General features: G+C 44.0%; 3 protein-coding genes across 3 annotated transcripts in view; all 3 read left to right on the forward strand.

The window, feature by feature from the left end:
• The window catches only part of ror2 (receptor tyrosine kinase-like orphan receptor 2), a 35,449-nt gene extending 31,004 nt beyond the window's left edge, over positions 1-4,445 (forward strand). The window contains exons 8-9 of the mRNA XM_076029221.1: positions 1,239-1,444; positions 1,867-4,445. Of these exons, the coding sequence (XP_075885336.1) occupies positions 1,239-1,444; positions 1,867-3,333 (1,673 nt within the window). The 3' untranslated portion in view covers positions 3,334-4,445. The remainder of the gene's footprint in view (positions 1-1,238; positions 1,445-1,866) is intronic.
• Positions 4,446-5,908: 1,463 nt separating this feature from the next.
• nfil3 (nuclear factor, interleukin 3 regulated) lies at positions 5,909-14,677 on the forward strand. The gene is made up of 2 exons (XM_076029222.1): positions 5,909-6,117; positions 10,712-14,677. The coding sequence occupies exon 2, from the start codon at positions 10,834-10,836 to the stop codon at positions 12,274-12,276; it is 1,443 nt and encodes a 480-aa protein (XP_075885337.1). The 5' UTR covers positions 5,909-6,117; positions 10,712-10,833; the 3' UTR covers positions 12,277-14,677.
• Positions 14,678-15,656: 979 nt separating this feature from the next.
• Positions 15,657-21,871, forward strand: auh (AU RNA binding protein/enoyl-CoA hydratase). Its single transcript, XM_076029223.1, has 10 exons — positions 15,657-15,971; positions 17,066-17,133; positions 18,343-18,430; positions 18,779-18,865; positions 19,009-19,101; positions 19,753-19,809; positions 20,001-20,188; positions 20,322-20,372; positions 20,740-20,787; positions 21,210-21,871. Exons 1-10 carry the CDS (start codon positions 15,704-15,706, stop codon positions 21,285-21,287), a joined length of 1,026 nt encoding a protein of 341 aa, XP_075885338.1. The 5' UTR covers positions 15,657-15,703; the 3' UTR covers positions 21,288-21,871.
• Positions 21,872-23,171: the final 1,300 nt, after the last annotated feature.

The following is a 23,171-nucleotide window of genomic DNA, read 5'->3' on the forward strand; positions in this document are numbered from 1 at the left end:
AGTTGATTGGCTGTCGGTTGAATCGTGGGGTTTTCTTTGTTTGATGACCACAATGACAGCAAACAGTGTTTAATTTATCAACACCGCGCAGTTGGAACAGCCAGTGTGGCACATTTTGGAAGTTATCCGAAACTCTGCCTTCATGCAATCACATTCGTTTCATTTTTTAGCATCTCTCAGGGAATAAATTGAACGGAGCTAAATCTTCAGCTAAAGGAGAAGAGAAATAAACCTTGCAGGCCAGCATTTGACAGTTTACAATAAGTCAGGAACAATATACACTGTAAAACTGGCACAAGAGGTAAACGTCTACACATGCAGCGGGTCGTAAATCGTTGCTCAAGTCGAGACAAGAGGGTTCAGAAGCTGCACTTTTTAAGATGATGAACCCTCGTGCCTGAAATCCAAAGTGCACGTCATTATCAAATACAGGTGTGCTGCAGTGCACCACTGCACGGAATGAACTTTTATTTGACCTGCTTTCTGCCCTGAGAGGACGTCATAAATCAGCCACAGCACTTCCACAACTGCCTACAAGCTATTATTCTTCAGTCAGTTGTCATTAAATACCACTGTGCCCATAATTTTAATGAGCTTTTCATCGCAAATTACCAGCCCAACAATTTTATCACATAAAAAAAAAAAATCTCCTTTTTTTTGGGTTCAGCACCTTCGTTTTGTGCCTTTGTTATACTGAAGGAACGTTTGAGTGCAGAATGTAATCAAGTTTTGCAAATGTTAGAGGAAATGTTTTGTTTCGTAAGAATATTGCATGTAACAGTCACCACTGGGGATATTGTAACAGGTCTAGTGAGTACCAAGACCAGGCATGGGCAAACTACGGCCCGGGGGCCATATGCGGCCCGCTGAGCTTTTTAATCTGGCCCACCAAACTTGAAAAAGAAATGATATATCAGTTATATAGTCAGTAAGTCATAAATTTTCTGCATTGTTTTATGAGTCATTTCAATAAAGAGCTAAATACCGTGGGGCTTCAAAGACACTGATTTTGTTGTAACACTTTTTTTTCCAATTTAATTGGACATTAAAGCAACATGTTTCCTACAATATCTCATGATATATTTTTTCCTCCTATGAGGTGGGTCACCAAAACACTCCATCCATCTGCTGCTGCTAAGCCCCACCCCCATCTGTCACATTTTACAGCCCAGTGTGGCCCTCCCCTGGTCTAGACTCTAAACTGTAACTTACCCTGTCTGTTCTCTCACTGTTCCAAGGCCCTCCAGAGAACCCGAGAAAGGAAATCCTGCTCATCCTAATACCTGCCGTTGCCATCCCGTTGGTCATCGCCTGCCTCTTCTTCCTGGTTTGCATGTGTCGCAATAAACAAAAACCATCCATCGACTCGCCGCCTCGCTGCCAGCTGAGCGGTTCACCAAACCAGGACATGGAGCTCTCACTGCTCAGCCAGCAGAAACACCAGGTAACGCAACTATGTCCTATTAAAGCTTTAGTGTGCAATATTTGGCTTGAATCACGCTTGTTATATTGGTAAAAGCTTAACGTACTAACCACAAAAACATAAATAAAAATGTATACGTTGTAGTTTACTGGCAAGCTCAGGAGGAGGGGGAAAGAGAGCAAAAGACGCTGCAATCTAAAATGTAACCACTTGATGTCGCTGTTTCTTCTTTGAAACCTCCAAATATTACACAGATGGTGGGTCATTGTAATGTATTCTGTGGTATATAGCCAAGGAAATTAGCACTTTATTTTAAAAAAAAATCACAATCAAATCCAAGACACTTTCAATCTGTTGACAAAAAAGTTTGAATATGGAATCTGGAAGAGGACAAAAACAGAGGGACTGTTTACTATTAACTGCTTTTTCCTTGGCGGCTGCAGACCAAGCTCCGGGAGATCAACATGTCGGCCGTGCGGTTCATGGAGGAGCTGGGTGAGGACCGCTTCGGGAAGGTCTACAAGGGCCACCTGTACGGCACCGCCCCCGGGGAGCAGACGCAGCTGGTGGCCATCAAGACCCTCAAGGACAAGGTGGACTCGGCCCTGTGCGAGGAGTTCCGCAAGGAGGCGGCCTTCCGCTCCCACCTGCAGCACCACAACCTGGTGTGCCTGCTGGGCGTGGTGACCAAGGAGCACCCCATGAGCATGGTGTTCACCTACTCCAGCTTGGGCGACCTGCACGAGTACCTGGTCATGCGCTCGCCCAACTCCGACGTGGGCAGCTCCGACGACGACAAGACGGTCAAGTCTACCCTGGAGCAGGCCGACTTCCTGCACGTCATCACGCAGGTGGCGGCCGGCATGGAGTACCTCTCCAGCCAGCAGCTGGTCCACAAGGACCTGGCGGCCAGGAACGTCCTGGTCCTGGACAAACTGGCCGTCAAGATCCTGGACCTGGGCTTCTACAGGGACGTGTACTCGGCCGATTACTACAACCTGATGGGCTCCGGCCCGTTGCCCATCCGCTGGATGGCGCCCGAGGCCACCGCCTACGGCAAGTTCTCGACCGAGTCGGACGTCTGGTCCTACGGGGTCCTGCTGTGGGAGACCTTCAGCTACGGCCTGCAGCCCTACTGCGGCTACTCCAACCAGGAGGTGATGGAGATGGTGCGCGGCCACCAGCTGCTGCCCTGTCCGGACGACTGCCCCGCCTGGGTCTACGGCCTCATGCTCGAGTGCTGGAGCGAGTTCCCGGGCAGGAGGCCCCACTTCAAGGACGTCCACGCGCGGCTGCGCTGCCTGGAGAACCTGTCCAGCTACGGCGGCTCGGCCCAGACCTCGGGGGCCAGCAACGCCACACAGACCAGCTCGCTCAGCACCAGCCCCGTCAGCAACGTCAGCATGAGCGCCGCCAACCCCATGCGCTATGCCAGCCCCAAGAAGACCTCGCCCTTCCACCAGCCGCAGTTCGTACCCATGAAGGGTCCCATGCACCGGCAGATGGTGTCCCCCGCTCACCATCAGCTCTACATCCCCGTCAACGGGTACCAGTCCATGCCGGCGTACCCGTACCTGCAGAACTTTTACCCCATGCAGATCCCCATGCCTGTAGCCCACCCGCAGATGCACCACCCCCAGCAAATGGTGCCCAAGGCCGGCTCTCACCACAGTGGCAGCGGGTCCACGTCCACGGGGTACGTCACCACCGCCCCCTCCAGCGCCTCGGCCACAGAGCGAGCCGCCCTGCTGGGTAAGGACTCCAGGGCCGCCGCGGACGAGGACCGCGCCGACCGGACGTCCCAGGAGGAGTCGCACCGAAGCAAGGACTCGTCGGTGCCCGAGACGGAGTTGCTCGGGGACAACGACCCTCCGCAGACTGAGGAGATTGCGAGTCGCTTGTCGGAGTGACGCGGGCGACCGCCAACGACGTCTTTGAGCGAAAGGAAGAGGTGTCGAAAGTTGGAACTTTTGTGCCAGGCTGTATAAAAGTGAAGTGATTGTGTGATTTTTTTATTACAAAGTGTTTTTTTTGTACAAGTTTATTAAGAAAGTACTGATGAATCTGATGAATGTTAGCTGTGTCCCGTGTTTTTTAACCTCTGAAAGGAATAGTTTGGGTGTTTTTGAAGTAAGGTTGCATGAAGGTTGTTTGTTTGTTTGTTTGTTTGTTTGTTTCGGTCAACATGCTCCCAACTTACATTTCGAAAGTATATCTACCGAAACCTGTCTCGAAATAGATGTGCGGTGCACATCGACACTATATCTTCAAAAAAACAACAAAAAAAAAGCAATACAGATTCTTACCTTTTTCTGTGCAGGCTATCTGACGAACAGACACTTTGCTCGAAACACATTCAAAAACATTGCGCTCATTTAGAATATTGCATATTTTGAGGCGGCGCTCACTAAGATTTAGAGCGTGTTTTAAACGTGACATGGTTGTGCCAGTAGCAGTATTTACTGAGACCCCAACTATGGATCATAACCTCATACAATCATATTTGAAATAACCAAACTATCCCTTTGAATTTCATTCTATGTCAATTTTAAGCAGAATTAATCAATTGTTCAGTCCTTTATTGATTTTTTTTTTTTATATATACAAAGTTGCCATAAAGGAGAGTTTATTACTAGCAGTTGCTGTGCAACACGAAAAAACATTTTTATGACATTTTTCAGAGGTTCCCTTTTTCCTTGAACACTTTGTCCAGGATCTGCAGGTCTTTTTTTTTTTTTTTTTTTTTTTACTTGCTAACAAGACCACCAGGGGGTGCAACTCACACCTCAACCAGAAAAGTGCTCACATTTCTACATGACTTTTCCCACAGGTTTGACCATTTTACCGTCGACATGGTTGTACAGGCTTGTAATTTATGTACTTTGTTATGAACAGTTTTTTGTATACCTTTCCTTTTTATCACAGGTGAAGATTACTTATCCTGGTGTAAATACAGATACCATATGTCTTAAAACGCTGTTTTTCTTTCGTCGTATAGTTTTCACATTTATGAATAAAACACCTTTGAAAGAAAAAAAGTCACGTTTCGTCACTTGCACTTGGACTTTGAACTTTTAGGCTCGGTGCCGTGTCTGGTTTTTAATTGTCTGTGATTAGTAGCATACAGGGTTCGGCAAAATGAACGGATGAGGTTCACCAAAAATAATAATATACAGAAAAGTTCATTTTATTTTTAAGGGCTTTGAACAAAAATAAATACATCTTACAACAGGTAAAAATTCAGACTAAACCTCACAGCACCGTGTTTATTTATATATTATGTATTAGATAGTTCTTACTTCCAAAATATAAGAACATTTACTTCAGCAGAATTTTGTCGTGAATCTCTGCTATGTCCCCCAAGGATCTACTGAGCCATTTCCACTGTGGACCTGTGGGGGCAGCCGGCGCTGCAAGAGTTTGACAAGCGATCCAACAGCGACCTCCAGGGGCCGAAATTGATATGAGCGGATGAAAAAACGGCGACTGCAAAAAAGACGACCTGTGCAGTGTTTTACGAGTTGCACACAAATGGCGCATTGCACATTGTGTTGTACTCTCATTCAACCACGTGATGCATGTCTAATCGGTTGAAAGCTCGTTTTGTTTCAATGTCGGTTATTGACGGGAAGCGCATGCGTGTGTGTTATTTTTGCCTGCGTTTAAAGTAAAAACTAAATAATTTGACTATCTGTTGAACAAGTGGTGCAGTCGATTGCGTGGTTATAGGCTCATTAAATAAGTTCTGATTTTAAATTGCTGTTAGAAGTCTACTTCACTGCACTCATGTGCATAAACTGCAAACATCCAAATCACTGCATATTACTAAATTCAGATAAATCCCATCTGTATATTTTCAGCCTGTTATATTCTGTGCATAATGATGCCGATGTGTATTATTCATATTTTAATTATTTCATACCTGCACTTTGTAGCAACAGTTCAATTGTTCATTTGCACTATACTGTACTGCACTATACTGTATGCATGTGTATTTAACTCGTGCTAAGCACTTTTTTTGGGATGCTAGCTTGCCTGTTGCTCTGTACTTGAGACATGAGCAATGACAATAAAGTTGAATCTAATCTAATTGATTCTAATCTGATATAATACACGATTATTAAAATTAATATCCATCTCTGAAACTGTGAGCACAGTGAAATTTGCCCCTGCAATCTCTCTTCTTTCTTTTTTTTTTGTTTTGTTTTGTTTTTGTGCGTGTGTTATTGTTGTTGTCGTTGTTGTTGTTGCGTCTGAGCGCAACACACACACACACACACACACACACACACACACACGCACGCACGCACGCACGCACGCAAGCACGCACGCAACACTGCGGATGACGACATAGGCTTTATCTGAGGGCACAAGGAGCTCCGGCCGCTCATTGGCTGAAACTTGGAAAATGCCGCCGTTTGATTGGCCGCCGCGGCTGCCACTTCATCCCAGGCTGCCAATACGTTCGAGCAGTGACCTACTAACACACATCCATGAGTCAGTAGCCACCTTGAGAGGAACACGGCTGGGAGGGGGGCGACTCAGTCAGTCCGCAGCATGGACGCTGTTTTTTCGACGGAGTTCATGATTATCAGCCGTGTGGGAGCTCCATGTCCCTGAACGCATCTTTTTTTCTCTCTTCTTAATGGAAATCCAAATGCCAAGTCTTCACATTTAAGTCAATGGGAAAAAAGGTAAAGTTTTCGTATTTGAAAGTGGAAAGTGTGTCATGTAACAACAGCCGGCCTCCGTCGCTCTTATTTTTCTTACTCCGGGTGGCAGCGAACGCATCTTGCATGGCGGTGTTGTGTTTACTGCCCAGGAATCTCGGCGGCGCATAGCGGCGGCGGCGGCGTTGTTACACTTCTGTCATGTTGCTAACGCTAGCTCTCTGTCTGTTTGCTGGAACTCTCTGAAGTGGAAGTGGCGTTAAATTTGCTCCCGGTAAAAAAAAAAAAAAAAAAAAAAAGGAAACCCATTTCCTTTCGGTCGGGAACCTAAACCGTGTTTCGAATGCACTTTAGCGCTCACCTGCTGGAATTCGGGACAATGGGTGCTTCTTTTTTTTTTTGGGTGGTGGTGGTGGGATTGCGACAGTATGATGATGTGGTTGGCAGTTACGTGAACGCCTCTTGGCTGCTTCAGTGTCACGTATGTAATGAGGTAATAATAAATCACCATTGTCGAGCGAAACGGTAGCAGCGCTGTATGTCGCGGCAAAGGGATCGTTTTCTTAAAAAAAAAAAAAAAAAAAAAAAGCAGACTATTTGGAAGGTGTTTACGGTTTTAGGGCGTAGATGGAGAGCCAGAACCCCACGCTTTGAGCGGCCAGTGCCATGAGTAAGCAAGGCAATGATGTCACAATACAGTGAAAGCTCACATTGTGCTTACAGCGCTTCCTGCTCGGCGGCGTTTCAACAACCTCCCCAAAAAATAATAAAGAGAAAAAAATTCAGCTTCTATCGGCAAGAAGTACAGCTGTGTGTGTGTGTGTGTGTGTGTGTGTGTGTGTGTGTGTGTGTGTGTGTGTGTGTGTGTGTGTGTGTGTGTGTGTGTGTGTGTGTGATCTGCTTTTGGACTTACAACACAGGTACACACACACAGTCTTCTCATTGTTGTTACCACACTTAGTGCACACATTGCGTAATATTTGCAGGTCTTATTCAAGGGATGGGGGGGTTGGACGAGGTGAGTGAGATGTTATTATTGTGTAATCCGGTCACAATGCTGGAAGGAAGGAATGTAGGGCACCGGGACGTGTTGACCAGTTCCGGCCCGCCTGGAATCTGGGCCTGGCCCGGCATGGCCTGGCATGGTCTGGCATGGTCTCCCCCTCTCTCAGCCCTGCCAGTCAGTCCCTGAACCGGCGCTGAACTCTCTCTCTCTCTCTCTCTCTCTCTCTCTCTCTCTCTCTCTCTCTCTCTCTCTCTCTCTCCACACCCCCCCACACCCAGTGGCGCACATCATCTCGCCGCTCACACAATCGCTTCCAAGTCACATGTGAATCCAAATTTAGACTTTGATATCATATGCTGCCCCATCCCACCGCCATCAGCACCACCACCCCACTGGAAAAGACCGATCATGGGTAGCCATAGTTTTCTCTCTCTGTGTCGTGCTAAATGTAGTGTCTCTCAGCAATGATAATAATAATAATAATAATAATAATAATAATAATAATAATAATAATAAAGAATCTGAGATTCAGGACCAACAGATTGAAAATCAGTTCTAATCCCTGAACAATCTGAATCTTAAACCTCCTCTTTTTAAGCGCTGCTGTTTCTTATGTTCTGTTTTTAGTGGACGCTACCAGGCAAAAAGTTTGGACACACCTTCTCGTGCAATTTTTTTTTTATCTGTCCAACTTTCTACACTGCAGATGGATACTGAAAACATCAAATATATGTAATGATGCAGCAAAGAAAAACCTGTTGGAAAACTCTAAATATGCTTTTTATGAAAGGTGGCTATTTGGAAGAAGTTCAGTATAGAAGCTGTTTGAGTTATTTGACACTTTTATTGTTTCTTCCATAATTCCATGTGTGTTCATACGTAGTTTTGTTGCCTTCAGTGAGAAGCTGCAATGTCAATAGTCATGAGAATGAAAGAAAAGACATTAAATTCATAGGTTGTGTCCAAACCTTTGACTGGTAGTGTATATGCACTAAAATATAAATGTAAATGGACTTTATGGAGGATGCTGCTGTTTGGCTCCTTTACCAGCAGCGATTATTTCAAAAGTTTTTTGTTCAGTTGTTGTTTTGTATTCTTCTTCTTCTTCTTTTTTTTGGAACATTCAAAGCCATACACGACAGTACTCGTCAATCATTGTGTTTCAATCCTTAATCATTGACTCAAGTCAATGTAGCTTAGTGAACCAAACTGGAGAACAAAAAAGATGTGTAGTAGCAGGAGTAGTTCTGGCATTCCAGCACACCTACAATTGTAAAGGTGGAACGCCTTCTTCCTGCAGCCATAAAACAATATTAGCTATGCAAGGAGGCTGGTGGTGGTGGTGGTGGTGGTGGTGGTGATAACTTGCTGGTTGTGTTTGAGTTTTTGGCAGGGACAACTGTTACAGTTCCAGCTGTTCTCCTCTTGTGTTGTCTGGGTTTATCAGCACGGTGGAAACTAAACCAACAGCCGCTACTGGAAAACCACCAATCTCAGCGAGGAAACGGCCCCACAAGTTTCACTTTGTATTTAAAAAAAATAAATAAATAAGGAGCCATTCATGAGATTTTTCACTAACTGAATAAAGTTAATTGTGTCTTCATCAGGTGTATATTATCATTATCATTATCATTATCATTATTATTATTATTATTATTATTATTAGCACAAACGCTTATAATCATAGATTTTTCAGTAGTTTACTGTAAAGGGAGACCTGGGTAGGCTTAGACCTTATCTCATGTACTGTTTACACAGTCTGTTCCAAGGTGGGGCATTCGGACGTGCTTATATTTGATTTATCCATATATGGCTTTGCAGCATCAAGGAACTACTTGCTTTATAAGTCTTTGTGAATGGTTCCTGTTCTATGGCGGTTACGTCGTGGTTGTTGTTGTTATTAAGGAAGTCTTGAAGCAAGAGGTTTTGTGCCGGTGTGGAGGGCGTTTCTATGTCACAGGTGTCAAACTCTGGCCCGCAGGCCAAATTTGGCCCCCCAAGATTTATTCAATAAACGCCGATGTTGTCCTGCGACTTTGTCCACCTTTTAAATTTTGGCCCCACTGTGTGTTTGACTTTGACAGCCCTGATCTGAGGCGTCTGAGGCTCATGTGTCACTCACTTTAATATCAGTGGAGTTCAGTGACAAAACAAAGACTGAGGGGACCTTTTGTCGAAGTCGTAGTTTCACAATCTGTGTGTGACGCTTTAAGATGTGGTTCACCTTTTCTTCTTTTTGCTCAGCACGTGGTGTTTGTTCCTTCGTACGCTGCTCTACCTAATCGGCTGTGGGGGAGGCAGAGACATTCATTTATTTATTTATGGATTTATTGCCAAGCAACTGTATAATTAATTGCTGGTTAGAAGGAAAAAAAGCAGTGGCAACAGCTAATTTTAAATATAGCCCATGTAAGACAGTGTAATTATTATATTAGTGTTGCCTTTGTGGTGGAACTGCTTTGCTGTATGACTTGTATTGCTCCCAGTGGCTCCCATTGGCCCTGCTGATTGTTGTATAATTTGCTTGTGTTTAATTACATGGTCAAAATGCTGACTTAGCCGTCAGTTCAAATGCTGGTTGTCATTTCTTTAATCGGGGCTTTGCACTGTGGCACTGTGGAAGCCCCACTTTATGTGTACGGCCAGGGGGGAATTCTTTGAGAAACGTTTCAAATGCATTTCCTGGAATTTCATCACCAAGAAAAGCTCATTATTCCAGGAAGATTTCCAGGAAGAGTGAAGGTTGTTTTAAGACACGGCGGTGGTACGGTGATGGCGTGTGTGTGTGTGTGTGTGTGTGTGTGTGTGTGTGTGTGTGTGTGTGTGTGTGTGTGTGTGTGTGTGTGTGTGTGTGTGTGTGTGTGTGTGTGTGTGTGTGTGTGTGTGTGTGTGTGTGTGTGTGTGTGTGTGTGTGTGTGTGTGTGTGAGAGAGAGAGAGGGGGTACAATAGGTTCATTGTACACACTTAATCCATGACATTTAACCTTTTTCATGCTTATCACGTGAGATATCCACTTAAATTGGAAGTTTTAAAGAAAAACAAATCGGAAATCGCAGGCAAACCGTGCGCAACACTGGGGTGAAAGAATCAGCAGTGTTACACAATAACACGAGCTGTGTTTCCATGATCCCTAGAATTGTGCAAAACCTAAATATGGCAATTAAAAAGTGGTGATGGAAACGGCTCAACTTGGAAAAAGCTCTCAAGCACGGCTAAAAGGTTCTGACGCTCTCACGAGGGGGTTTCTCAGACGTATCCATAATGGAGGCATATCGCAAAAGTCTCATGGAAACACTTTTTGCATTTACACGTCGGCAGATGTGACGTACGGGGTCATGTGACCAGTGAAAATGGCACGTTATGATTGGACGGAGGAGGAGGAAAACCTTATAAGCAATAAAAGAGAAAATTACAAAAAAAAAAAAAAACATTCTTGACAACAAGCAAACATAAACAAACAAAAGCAAACTTTCGGCTTATGCGCTTCACACCATTCGATGGAAACACCTGCAAATCGCAATTCGTACTGACGTACGAACATTTAGAAATGTGGCTTTTATTTTGCGAAAACGCTGACGTCCCTTCTCTCTCTGCTTTTTGCTGTTCTCCAGATTTCACCCATCAAGGACGTTAATGGAAGGTGGCATTCACTGTTGCTGGACACAACAATGACGGTGTGAAAGTTCAAAGACCCGTCAGCGCACTGTAAAGACTGCCACTGAACAGTGATACCATGCAGTCAATCAAGCAAGAGGTGGACTCCAGCGAGGACTCCCTGGTCCTGGCCGTGGCTCTGCAGGGGGCCAACGCGGACATGATGAGGCACAACATGTCCCCCGTCCCTTACAAGACCAAGAATACCTGCCGCAGGAAGCGGGAGTTCATCCCCGAGGAGAAGAAGGACGTCGTCTACTGGGAGCGGCGGCGCAAGAACAACGAGGCGGCCAAGCGCTCGCGGGAGAAGCGGCGAATCAACGACATGGTGCTGGAGAACAAGCTGATGGCGCTGGGCGAGGAGAACGCGTCGCTCCGGGCCGAGCTGCTCTCCCTCAAGCTCAAGTTCGGCCTGCTCAGCTCGGCGGCGTACGCCCGCGAGGTGCAGAAGTTCGCCGACGCCGTTGACCCTTACCGGGAGTTTGTCCCGCTGGATCCTGGTCAAGGATCCAGCAGGGACTTGGAGCGAGCTCAACTGCCGAGCAGCAGCAGCAGCAGCAGCACTAACAGCAGCAGCAGCAGCAGCAGTTGTATATCAGTCATAAAGCACTCGCCTCAGATTGCGCCTCAGGGTAGCTATAACCTATGCAGGACATTGGAAGTCAAGCAGGAGCCGGCAGAGGGGGGTGGAGGCTACGTGGCAGCGGCGGGAGGCGGGTCCAGCCCCTACGAGCTCTACCGGAGCTACGTGGTGAGCCCCCTGTCAGGGCTCTACCCCCAGCAGCCCTCCTCCACCTTCCTCCAGCTCACCAGGTCGTCCAGCAATTCGCCCAGGAGCTCCGACGACAGCGCCATCGGCAAGTCCTCGGACGGCGAGGACGAGCAGCAGGTCCCCAAGGGGGCGCCGTTGCTCCCGCCACCGCCCTCCTCCTCTTCGTCAGACCACCCCAGCGTCATCGTCGCCACCCACAAAGTGCCCGACGTGGGCCCCTCGGCTCTGCCCCACAAGCTGCGCATCAAAGCCAGGACCATCCCCATCAAGGTGGAGGCCGTGGACCCCGAGTACGAGTCGCACCACCAGCCGCCTCCTACTTCCAGCTGCCAGTTCGCACTCATCACCAGGGACTCTTCGGTACCCCCCGCAGGCTCCGACATGAACGGCAGGCTCAGCCCGAGCACCGTCTCTAGCCGGACCGGGCCCGGCGTCCTCGGTGCGAGTCCCGTGAACCAGACCCGGCCTGATGTCCTCAGCTCGAACCAACCCGGACCCGGAGTCCTCAGTCTGAGCCCGGTATCGAGCCGGACTGGGCCCACTGTCCTCAGTCCAGCCTATGCACAGCAGCCAGAAGCCGATGACTCGGTGGAAGCGAGGCGACGGGGACTCGGAGAACCGTCGGCCAAAGTGGCCTCTTCAGAACCACTGATCCACGAGCAGCGCGGCTCCGTGATGGGGTCGACCAAATGCAGCGCCGCTGCTGACCATCACCACGAGTCGTCGTCCAAAATATTTTACTCCAAATGACCCCTTTCCTTCTCTTTCTCTCTCTCTCTCTCGCATTTTCTACCCAGCACCATGGAGGGGAGCGCTTGTTTTACCAGTGCATCCAAATCACAGCGCCAAACGCTCCGCACTGCGGCACTATTTCTCCAACGCTACGTTGCACCCACCCATCTGCACCAGGCGGGTTTCGGTTTTTTCTTCTCTCCTGTACACGTGCTGCCATCATGAATTTCCTTGATTCAATGTTTCTTCAATTTTTTTAAGTCATCGTAAAGACAATATCATCCAACTTTGGCGTGCCATCATTTGTAAAAAAAAAAAAAAAAAAAAAAAGACAAAAACACACACACACAGGAATGTCGAGTGTCATTTTCAATAATATGATGAGCAGTTACACTGTAAACAGGTCAGAGTGGAGAGGAGGGGGGGGGTTCAAGTGGTGAGTGATGAGTTCTTTCAAACACGAGATCACCAGTTCATACGTTCATTCTTCTTCTCTCCCTCTCTCTCAAATGAGTGTGGTTATAGAAAAAGAAGGTGGGATGTTTCTGCAAATGAAAACCAGGGAGCAAATCAAATGTACGGAGACTCTGGTTGTGGTGGTGTTGGTGGTGGATGGATCCAGAGTTACAATGCAGTTGGTAAGACTGCTATAAAAACAATGGAGCGGTTTCAAGAGCATGAGCAAGACTTTACACCGCCCCACAAAAACCACAGTGTCCGACATTTCATCCTTGTCAACCTTTATATTTTTGTTACTTATATGATTGAAAAGTTCTGGCTCTTGTCCTGTCACTATTGTGTTTTAATATCGTTGTGCAGCTGCTCTTTGCCTTAAACAACTTTTACAATGTCTTAAATCAATATTGGTGGGGGCAAATCAAAAACATTTTTTTTTAAATTATTTTTTATTTTTCCTCAATTGGAAAAAAATAAATAAATAAATGCTAACCGAACATGAATCGACCGAATGTGAGCTGTGACTCATCATTGAAACACAACAGCGTGAGTGATAATAAATAGGCAGTACACGGGCGTTTTATTCACAGAAGCTTTTTACATCTGCCATGCTACAAGTTGCTCATGGTATTGTATTGTATTGTATTGCACAATGTGTCACCACATTAACATTATTACGACACGGGGGAGAATTGGCCGTATTTAATTTTCAACATTGATTTTTACAAAATCAGAAAGTTGACAGTATCATTATTGACAGTATCGTATTATTTGCCTGTAAAGTAAATGACGGATGCGTTGGAGATTTGCTACTTATGAAAAAGAAAGCACAAGTAACCCCCGAAATGTAGTAAGTCACTGTATCTGTTTGTAATATTTTGATGGTTTGTTTGTTCCACTTGATGTTTGGAGTGTTCTGCTTGAAGGAGGACTGTCATTTTGCGCTTTACAATGTTCTGGCTGAAGAACCGTCGTCACCTGACCTTCTGACGTACGTTGAAATGGGCAACTACATTCCAGCGTGACCGTTAGCATTAGCTTAGCTTTAGCCAGAGAGGCCACAATCGTCTCAGTCCTCTCGGTTTAATTGAGTTGAGTTCAAACAGTTTTTAAACACAATCAACTGCCTGAAGGTCCTTACACACCAAACTTTATTTGCCTGGTGAATTTTATACACATATCCGCCTTGCACTAGGTGTGTACAGGAAAAATTTGCAGGTGAAAAATTTGCATTTTCACGTTGTTTATTCACGTCGCTTTGCCTGTTGCCCAGTGTGTAAGGATCTTTAGTTTGTGCAAATGTAAACGGCCATTTCTTTACATTTCTTTTCCTCTTTGAATTGGATTTATTGAAGACGTGGGTGAGCCTAAACTGCAAATTATATCCAGACTGTACATTGCACTGGAATCAAAACTACCATCTGATGCACAGAGGACTGAAGCCAGCATTTATAAAGCGCTTACGTTTTTGACTTGACCTACTTTCAAATGTCGGTATTTGACAGAAAACTCACTTTACAATATTCATATCTCGACAGAAGGCTACAGTACAACTCTTTGGTGGTTTCCTTGTAATACAACTTTAACTGCTTTGGAATCTAATATACTATTAATGCCTTATTGATTTCTTTTCTCTTTTTTTATTTAAGATATATTAGGAGTGTCCAAATTACGTTGCTTATTTTAAACTGCTACCTTTGGTCTGTGTTTTTGGCCATATCATGCCAAACAAATAGGCTTCACTTCAGAAGAATTGTATGTGCACTTGTTTACATACACGGAAATATGTCAAGACCAGTCTGATGACGATGATGATGATGATGATGATGGAGAGTTGTGGGGCTGGTCCTAAATCTGTTTGCTCTGCAGCCTGAGGTCCAGCTGACTGTATCTCAACACTTCTTTCAAGATTTTATTGTAAAATGGTGAGTTTTTGTTTCTAATAAATGTCTTGTCACTGAAATTTGTGCTTTTTGTTTGCTCACTCTATTGGCCAATTCTAATGGCAGACAAAACAACATGGATTCAGTGATTCACCTCAATAAAATAAGAGCTTGTGTGTGCAATTGTTTGTATTTATTCAGAGTGCCCAGTTGAGTCAGCTGGGGTGTGCATTTCATCTTCATTGAAGTTTATACTAGATTTTATTTATTATTATTATTATTATTATTATTATTATTATTATTATTATTATTGAATGCTTCCATGGCAGGTTCCTTCAATCACAGAGCATCTTTTTTTTTTTTTTTTTACTAAACTCCAAATTCTTGGCTTGTCTCACTTGTCTTGACAGTGAGAAGCACAAACATACTGAAGTTAAAATCATCTAATAATTATTTTTCTAAAACAGAAATAAATGGGTTTATTATATTGAATTATTATGTTAAGAGTAGCGTGTACCTAGTTGAAAAGTAGTTGCCAATTTGAACAAAAGTGCTTTAACATTAGTTGAATGTGCACCGTTTTCAAATCGTATAACTTCAGACTTAAAATTGAATGAAATTCACATTTAAAATGTGACTTGTTTTCATGAGGAGCTCCAGGCCAATAGAAGCGTTCATTGAATAATGTACGCTTCTTGGCCTATTATCCAGACGTTCATTCGCAATTCACGCCAAACAACTGTTTTAAAGCAGCACTTTTTTAGTATCACTGACTTAAAATTAACGTTTTTTTTGCTGATTTATTTGAACTTGGGCTCGTTCTGATGAGCCGCATCCTGATGTATCGTGTGAGTTACAGCGGCACGGGGCGAAGTGCGCATGCTCTTTGCGCCCTCTAATGCGGAAGTGAAAAACGATTTTCGGCATCTGCACTGGGTGAACATTGAGCAACTACATTCAAATGTATGGAGGCCGCCATATTGGAATCTGGGAGCTGTGGGGGGGCGGGGTTCCCGGTCACATGACCACACCATGTGACCGAGTTCAGGGTTGAGCGTGTGTGTGTGTGTGTGTGTGTCAAACAAACAGTCAGCGTCTCCCTCGACATGGCGGTCCTCGCGGGCTCTCGAACCTTGTTGCTGCAAGCCCTCCGCGTGCCGACCGCGGGGCGGGAGCGCGCGCTCCGGCTGGCCGCGGCCTCGCTCTGCGCGAGACGCGACGCGGTTTCTGGTCCGGCTCGGGGGACTATTTCTTCTTCTTCTTCCTCTTCCTCCTCTTCTTTTTCTTCTTCTTGCTCTTTTGCGGCGAGACGACACTACAGCTCCGAGTCCAGGGACGACCTGCGCGTCCGGTACCTGGACGGCGAGGACACCGGTGAGTTAGAACCCGGAACCAGAACCGTTCGAACCATCATCCTGCGGGGTTTTGTGTCCCAATGTCGCGTTCAATGTCGACAAGCAAACTATTAAATTTGGACCTCAGCCAGCCGGAAGCAGGAAACTACGTCACATGACGTCAGCCTGAGGAGAATCAAACGTCAGTCCCGCACAGGTCATATCGTAGATGATTGATTCATTAATTTCTTTCTTTTTAGGATACTCATTCACAAATGCAGACATACATATATGCATGTATCCAAAGAAACAGAAGATTCCACACCAAACTAACAAACAAAAACAGCAATTAATGAATAAATAAATAAATAAATAATAACAAGATGACAACAAAACAGCAACACAACATGTCTGCTAAGGTTCCATCCAGTTCATCTGAAAGTAGAAGGGTGCAGTTAGGGTAACTGCACTTCTGTAGGAAATGTATCATTGGTTCAAGTTCAAAACAGTTTTTAGGGATCAGTGCTTCTATAAATGCTGTCGTTGTTATTTTCCAAACCAATTCACATCAAAAACATCTCAGTTTTTTGTTTTGTTTTGTTACCAGCAGCCGATAGCAATTCAAACATAACTGCTGTATAGCAGTATGTAAATCTTGTCCTCGTAACTGTGGTAGATTGGCCTCTTAGTCGCCGTCACGTTTGCCGGATAGAATTGCACTCGTCACTCTCAGTAAATCAATGACCAGTTCAGTTTACATTTTAACAGGCACATCAGGCAAAGGTCCACTCTATAAAAAGAATGAAAAGAATGAATTATTCATTGTTATTATTCATTGTTATTATTCATTGCGCAATCACAGTATCAATGAGAAATTGCTTGCAGTTTGTCACATTTATTTGGGTCAAGTTTGATTCAGTGAGTCAGTGAGTCCCTGTAAACCAGTGTGAACGACAGCAGCAAGGAGTCCTGACCAGTGTCTTGAAAACACCTCTGCTAATCAAATTCTGGAAGCGGTGATATGCGACTGTCTTTGCAGTTTTCTACTTAAGAACCTCTTACATAAGTCAAAATGGATCGACTAACCCATTGTTGCCATTGTTAATCATTGGTGTGATGTATTCTTTCTTTCAGGGATTGTTGTTATTGGAATAAATCGACCAAAAGCCAAAAATGCCATCAGCAAAAACCTGGTAAAAATGGTACGTACCCATTTTTCTATTTTTTTTTATTTTTTATTTTTTATTTTATTTTTTTCCTATTGACCTTTCTGAATAGACCAAAGCAATTCAGAGGTCATTTACACACAACCGTTATGAAAAATCGTAATTGATTTTAATCAATAGAGACCATATGTGCCAAAATGACAGCCTAATGAATCAATTTAAACAGTGGATTAAACAGACCCCAAATTGAAGACCTAATGTGACACATTCTTCAGCAATCTAAGCCATAAGATGGAATAGAAAATACATATGAGTGTTTTCTAGTTATATAAAGCCGTTAAAAATAGAAAACTCTATTTTTTTTTAAGTAATTAAAAGTATTTCATCTCTGTTGAAGAAGTAGTGATCAAACAGAACATGCAGCTGCCCGGAGGTTTTTTTTTTGTTTGTTTTGTTTTTTTTGGATTCCATTTTGCGCTGACATCACAGTTGTTGATGTAAGAAGCAGGACATCAGAGAACCAGGCCCGGCGTCAGAGTGGCCTTTCCCACATGGAATTTGCTGATGAGAGGAAAATGTTGTATGCAGACTGATGCAGAAGAAGGCTGCTTCCTGCAGGGTGGCCCATTCACCGCACCAAATTAATCCATAAATAAACACAAACAGTTGTTCGGTGGTTGAAACGTGGCTTTCTTTCTTAGAGGTGCAACTAATCTCACTTTAGACGCCATTTAAACTTCTATTTTTCAATCAGTTTTTTTAATATTATTTGATTCTTTCATTCAGTGGATGGTTTTGCTGGGGTTTGTGCTCCCAGCGCCTCTTTACAAACTTTCCTCCATTCACCGTCGTCCTCATTTTGTAAAATAATGTCTTTTGGAGTTAAATATAGAAGGGTGTGTTTTGTGGGGTGTGACTGCCTTGTGGTTGCTGCCACCAGGTTTCCTCTGGTCCTCTGCTGTCTTCAGGCTGTGAGGGACGTACAGGGAAGAAAGCCACCGCATGTCCGGCTTCCAATAAAGCAGCGTTGTGTTGAAATGTTGACTTATTTTGTGACAAGTGTGTGTGAGATTTGTCAGTCAGGCGTATCTGCACCTGCTCTATCTTCAATCAATCAATCAATCAATCAATCAATCAACTCAAAGCCAGCAATCAACAAGCAAGCCAAGCAAGCCAAGCAGACCAGATGTTGCACACTGGGTTTGTGCAGATATGCAAGGACGAATCTTCTCGACTGTCTTTCAGATGTATGACGCTGTGGAGGACATCAAGACAAACAACAAAGTGCGCAGTGTCATCATATGCAGTGTGGTTCCTGGGGTCTTCTGTGCAGGTGGGCTCCTGCTGCTCCTCCTCCTCCGCTGCTGCTGCTGCTGCTGCTGCCGCTACTGCTGCTGCTGACATTCACTTGCTCTATTCCAGAAATTTGCCAACCTGCTTTTTTATATATATATATATACATATATATACATATATATATAATACGTATTGGAATGATAATTGTAATATAAGATTCAGTAGTGAAGGCATGAATGATCTACAGGCGATGCTGTATATAGCGAAGCCGCAGCAAAGCAGTGGTTGATTCTACATTTGTGCTGCTGCATTTCAAAATAATGACAGGGCTCCTAATAGTAACACGTTTTTGTTTGTTTGTTTGTTTGTTTTTCATTGTTTTCAGGTGCAGACCTGAAGGAGAGAGCCAAGATGCAGCAAAGTGAAGTGGGGCCTTTCGTGTCCAAAGCAAGAGCTCTCATCACGGAGCTCGGTAAGCATTCACAGCGTCTCGCCACTTCATTCACTTCATAAACTCAACCTTGAGCCAACTGAGCGGTGCTGTGGAGGAGAGCAGAGCCGCTCTCGGCTCTGAGCAAGATCTCATGTGTGCTCCTTCCTTGTTGTCCATGGCAGGAAACCTGCCAGTGCCGACAATCGCAGCGCTGGATGGAGCTGCGTTAGGAGGAGGTCTGGAAATGGCCCTGGCCTGTGACATTAGGATTGCTGGTAAGAGCCTCTCATGGTTCAACACATTGTCCATCCTGAAGATGCTTTTCTGGAGGAGGTAGATTCTCTGCTGACGGTGTGCAATACTTGCTGAACTGTATATATTAAGTACATTATTCTTATTTTTTTGCATTTGTGTATTTGTCACACTGATACATTTTTGGAAAATCATTTTTGACAAATATTAAAGATGTAGAATTAATTATTTGGTGTATAATGCACTAGTGGGACAAAAGTTTTTGGACACCTTTCAAATTGTACCAAACCCAAACATGATTGTCATGAAATATTAGCCAGAATTTTTTTTTGTGTTTCAAAAAGTTTGACTGAGACACAATTTCTTTTTTTATTATTATTTGTTATTTTATTTTATTATTTTTGTATTTTGTTGTTTATTGTTAATAAGACAAAATAGAAAAAATGTAATTCTAGTTCTTCTACTATGGACGGAACAGCGCTGCATGTGGCTGAATCTTGGTGACTGCATTCCAATAAACTGCACATTTTCACAATCATTATACATTTGTAATGCGAGCGTCTCATAAACTATAAATAAATCCCCAGTGTTTGCATTATCATGTGTTTCGTCACTCATTCTGACTCCACTATGCGTTTCCCTGTGAGTGATTCTCTGCTCTTGATCCTCTCCAGCCAACTCAGCCAAATTGGGCCTGGTTGAGACCAAACTGGCCATCATTCCTGGAGCAGGTTGGTTTCTAACGTCTTCGCTCTCGTGTTTCACAGAAACAGACAAAACTGACTCTTGAGAGGAAAAAAACAAATGTTGCACCTTGAACTTTTTTTTTAGCCTGCACACTTTAAAAAACAGCACTAACGTCGATACATCAGGACGTGTGGACGAAAGGCTCCCATTAACGTCTGCCTTGCGTCGTGTGCAGGCGGCACCCAGCGGCTCCCCAGGGTGATGGGCGTCTCCCAGGCCAAGGAGATGATCTTTGCGGCCCAGGTGGTGGACGGAGCCGAGGCTTGTCGCCTCGGCCTCGTCAGCCACTCGGTGGAGCAGAACAAGAGCGGAGACGCCGCCTACCTGCGGGCCTTGGAACTGGCCCGCGAGATCAACCCTCAGGTGAGGAGACTCAGCACCACGCTGCTACCTGGGGATTTTTTTTTAATATGGCTTTTCTCTAACAATTTGTGAAAGGCACAATTGAACAGCTTATCGTAGAAGATCCTTTACCAGCTATATTTTTCCTCCGCAGGGTCCCATAGCTGTCAGAATGGCAAAACTGGCCATTAACCAGGGGATGGAGGTGAGTCATGGTGGTGGTGGAGTGCAAAGAATGGCTTTTACTGGACAGGGATGATGCGTCTGTTTGTCACAGTAGCGATAAAGCAGTGGGTAGTCCCGCCCTTAATGATGGAAAAAAACATTAAATCATATCAGCACTATGTAGATAACTGTTGTCATGACATTTACATATCTTGTTTTTACTTTCTTACTCCATAAATTATTTTATTTTATTTTTAATTAATATAATTTTCCTGCTATTTTGCACTACATTTTGTTGTATTTATGCAATTTTCCCCAATAGTGAATTAGTAAAGGTTTTCCATTCTATTCTATTCTATTCTATTCTTTTCTATTCTCACTGTGTTCCATGCTGCGCCCTCTTCCAGGTGGATTTAGCTACAGGCCTGGCGATAGAAGAGGCCTGTTACGCCCAGGTGAGTAATGAAACACCTGAGAACATCATCAGCTTCTCAGCTTGTAACAGCACCACTTGTTATATTGAACATTGACATGACAGTCAGCAGAGGGCCAGTTGTCCTGAGCTGAGCCTGTTTCAAGCGTTCAGCAGCAGGAGTATGGAAGTTAAACAGTGCCACTTCAAGGCCGCTTTAAAGGGAGTTTCAACCTAAATTGAAATTTCCACACATATCCACAGAGCCATTCTGGAGGCCAAGAATTCAAATGAATGCCAATATCATGCCATGTAATCAAACATAACCAAAAATAAATAAATAAAAAATACTGAGGAAATATCAACAATCAGAATTTCTACACATTTTTAGTGAGTCACATTTTTTGAGTGAGTCTTCCAAGTCTTTTGGATGACATCAAAGATTCTGATCACTTCCTTTCAAAGGTGATACCGACTAAAGATCGACTGGAGGGTTTGGCTGCGTTCAAGGAGAAGAGGCGTCCTAATTTCAAAGGGGAGTGAGACTCCGCCCCCCCACTGCTCCCCCTCCTCCTCCACCACAACCACCACCATCCGTCCAACCACAAAGACAAAACTCAGCTGTACTCACGGTTTTCACTGCTTCTAACATCAGTGGGTGACAGTGAACGCATCATTAACACCGGACGCTGCATGGTCCAACATCTGGGCATCATCTTGTCTAGTGTCCATGCAAGGTGACTAACATTCGTGTGCTTTCAAGCACTTTGCTGCGTGTGTCAACTAACATCTAGGGGTTGATGAACTCAAGAAAAAAAATCCATGAAATAAAATGACAATATAGACAAACTAATACATCCAACTAATGTGAGTGATGAAGATTTTTTTTTCCTTCCTTTTTTGGATGAACATATAAACATTGAATGATGCCTGTATGTGTTCAAATCCTGAATGGAACTGCGTTTTCAGTTCAGCCATTTAACGATGAACTGTATATATACGAGGTGAGGTCGGCCCGCCTGCTCACCATGACCTGAGAGATGTGATTAAAGAATAGAATGCAATTTCAATGCTGGTGTCGACCTTGTACATCTTTGTAGTCGTGATTGAAAGCCAGGCAATCAAAACCAAGTTGGAGGGAAACTTTGTTCAAATGACAATAACAGAGGATCAACAGACTGACAGAGAACCAAATGAAAGTCACGGCCCCGTGAAATCGCAAAGACATGAGTGAATCTTCGCAACACAAAGATCCTGAACTGTGTGAACTATTATTTATTCCCTGAAATATTTCTCATGCACCGTGCATTTATTCTGGAACTGTAGTTCTTGTTCTTGCCACCAAATTCACTAAAATTGGAAATATCAAAGTTCTTTTGTAATGCAGTGCATTTACGTTACACAAAGTCAAAAACCAACATACAACTGAACTCATGTGGAATTTTAGTTTTTTTGTGTGTGTGTATACTTTAGTTTGAGGCCTCGTAATAAAGCACTGATTTTCTTTTCAAAATAAAGTGAAAATGCCATCATCAAGTCAGTTGAAGAACAAAAATTTTTTTTTTTTTTTTTTACTAACATATCCCATTATACTTGAATTCTTTCATATTTTATGATAGCCGTGTTGCCAAAATCCCTCAGCCTTGATCATTCAGAAGCATGTTTGGCGGTCAAAGTTGCCATTTAAGTTGATGATGCATTTCTGTGTCAAAGACGAGGCGTGTTAGAAGCGAAGGAAAAGGGCAGGTTGACATGCAGCCACGACTGTTTTGAACTGAACGTCTTGTTTCAAACTGGAAACTGGAAATATTGGTGAAACCTTTTTTTATTCTCAGTTTGAAAAGCCATATTCTTACATTCCGTGTCCACTGTATGTGCTTCACGGATGACCGACTTTTTCAGGACATAGAACACATCATTTGTGCATTTCATGAGACACTGGCCACTGGCCAGAGACACTTGGTGAGTCAATTCTAAGTTGCATTTTCTTCTGTACTGCAAACAATCTCACAAAGTTCCACTGTTGTAATTTTTTTTGTTAGCTCAGTATTTTTACGAGCCAGTTTCAAGCCTCAATCTTCTCTCTGCTGGGTCAGTCGGTCATGGTGATGTGAGTCCCGTGGCTGTTACGCAACTGTGAATAAAATCATGTCACGGACACATTACTGCCTTTGTCTTGTCGGTTTGTTATGTGAGGTCCCACTCAGAGCAGCAGGCTTTTCATTGGAGGGCCCGGATTGAAGAGAAACGAGGAACCACATCTCCTTCATGAGCTTTCTGCAACACGTCCCATAGACCAGTCACACTTGAGTATTGTGAAATAATGTCCAATTTCACTGAATTGGTGTAAAATGAATAAATTAAAAAATAAATTAAAAAAAAGAAGCAGCAGATAGATGGAGTGTTTTGGTGACCCACCTTGTAGGA

Source organism: Nelusetta ayraudi, unplaced genomic scaffold (genome assembly GCF_046127955.1).
Source record: "Nelusetta ayraudi isolate G7.1 ecotype Tasmania unplaced genomic scaffold, CSIRO-AGI_Nayr_v1 ptg000026l, whole genome shotgun sequence".
Classification (NCBI taxonomy): Eukaryota; Metazoa; Chordata; class Actinopteri; order Tetraodontiformes; family Monacanthidae; genus Nelusetta; species Nelusetta ayraudi.

Coding starts and splice junctions, on each gene's coding strand:
- nfil3 (XM_076029222.1), top strand. CDS start 10,834: ATGCAGTCAATCAAGCAAGAGGTGGACTCCAGCGAGGACTCCCTGGTC.
- auh (XM_076029223.1), top strand. CDS start 15,704: ATGGCGGTCCTCGCGGGCTCTCGAACCTTGTTGCTGCAAGCCCTCCGC. Junction 15,972..17,065: donor CCTGGACGGCGAGGACACCG/GTGAGTTAGAAC, acceptor TCTTTCTTTCAG/GGATTGTTGTTATTGGAATA. Junction 20,189..20,321: donor CCCGCGAGATCAACCCTCAG/GTGAGGAGACTC, acceptor TTTCCTCCGCAG/GGTCCCATAGCTGTCAGAAT.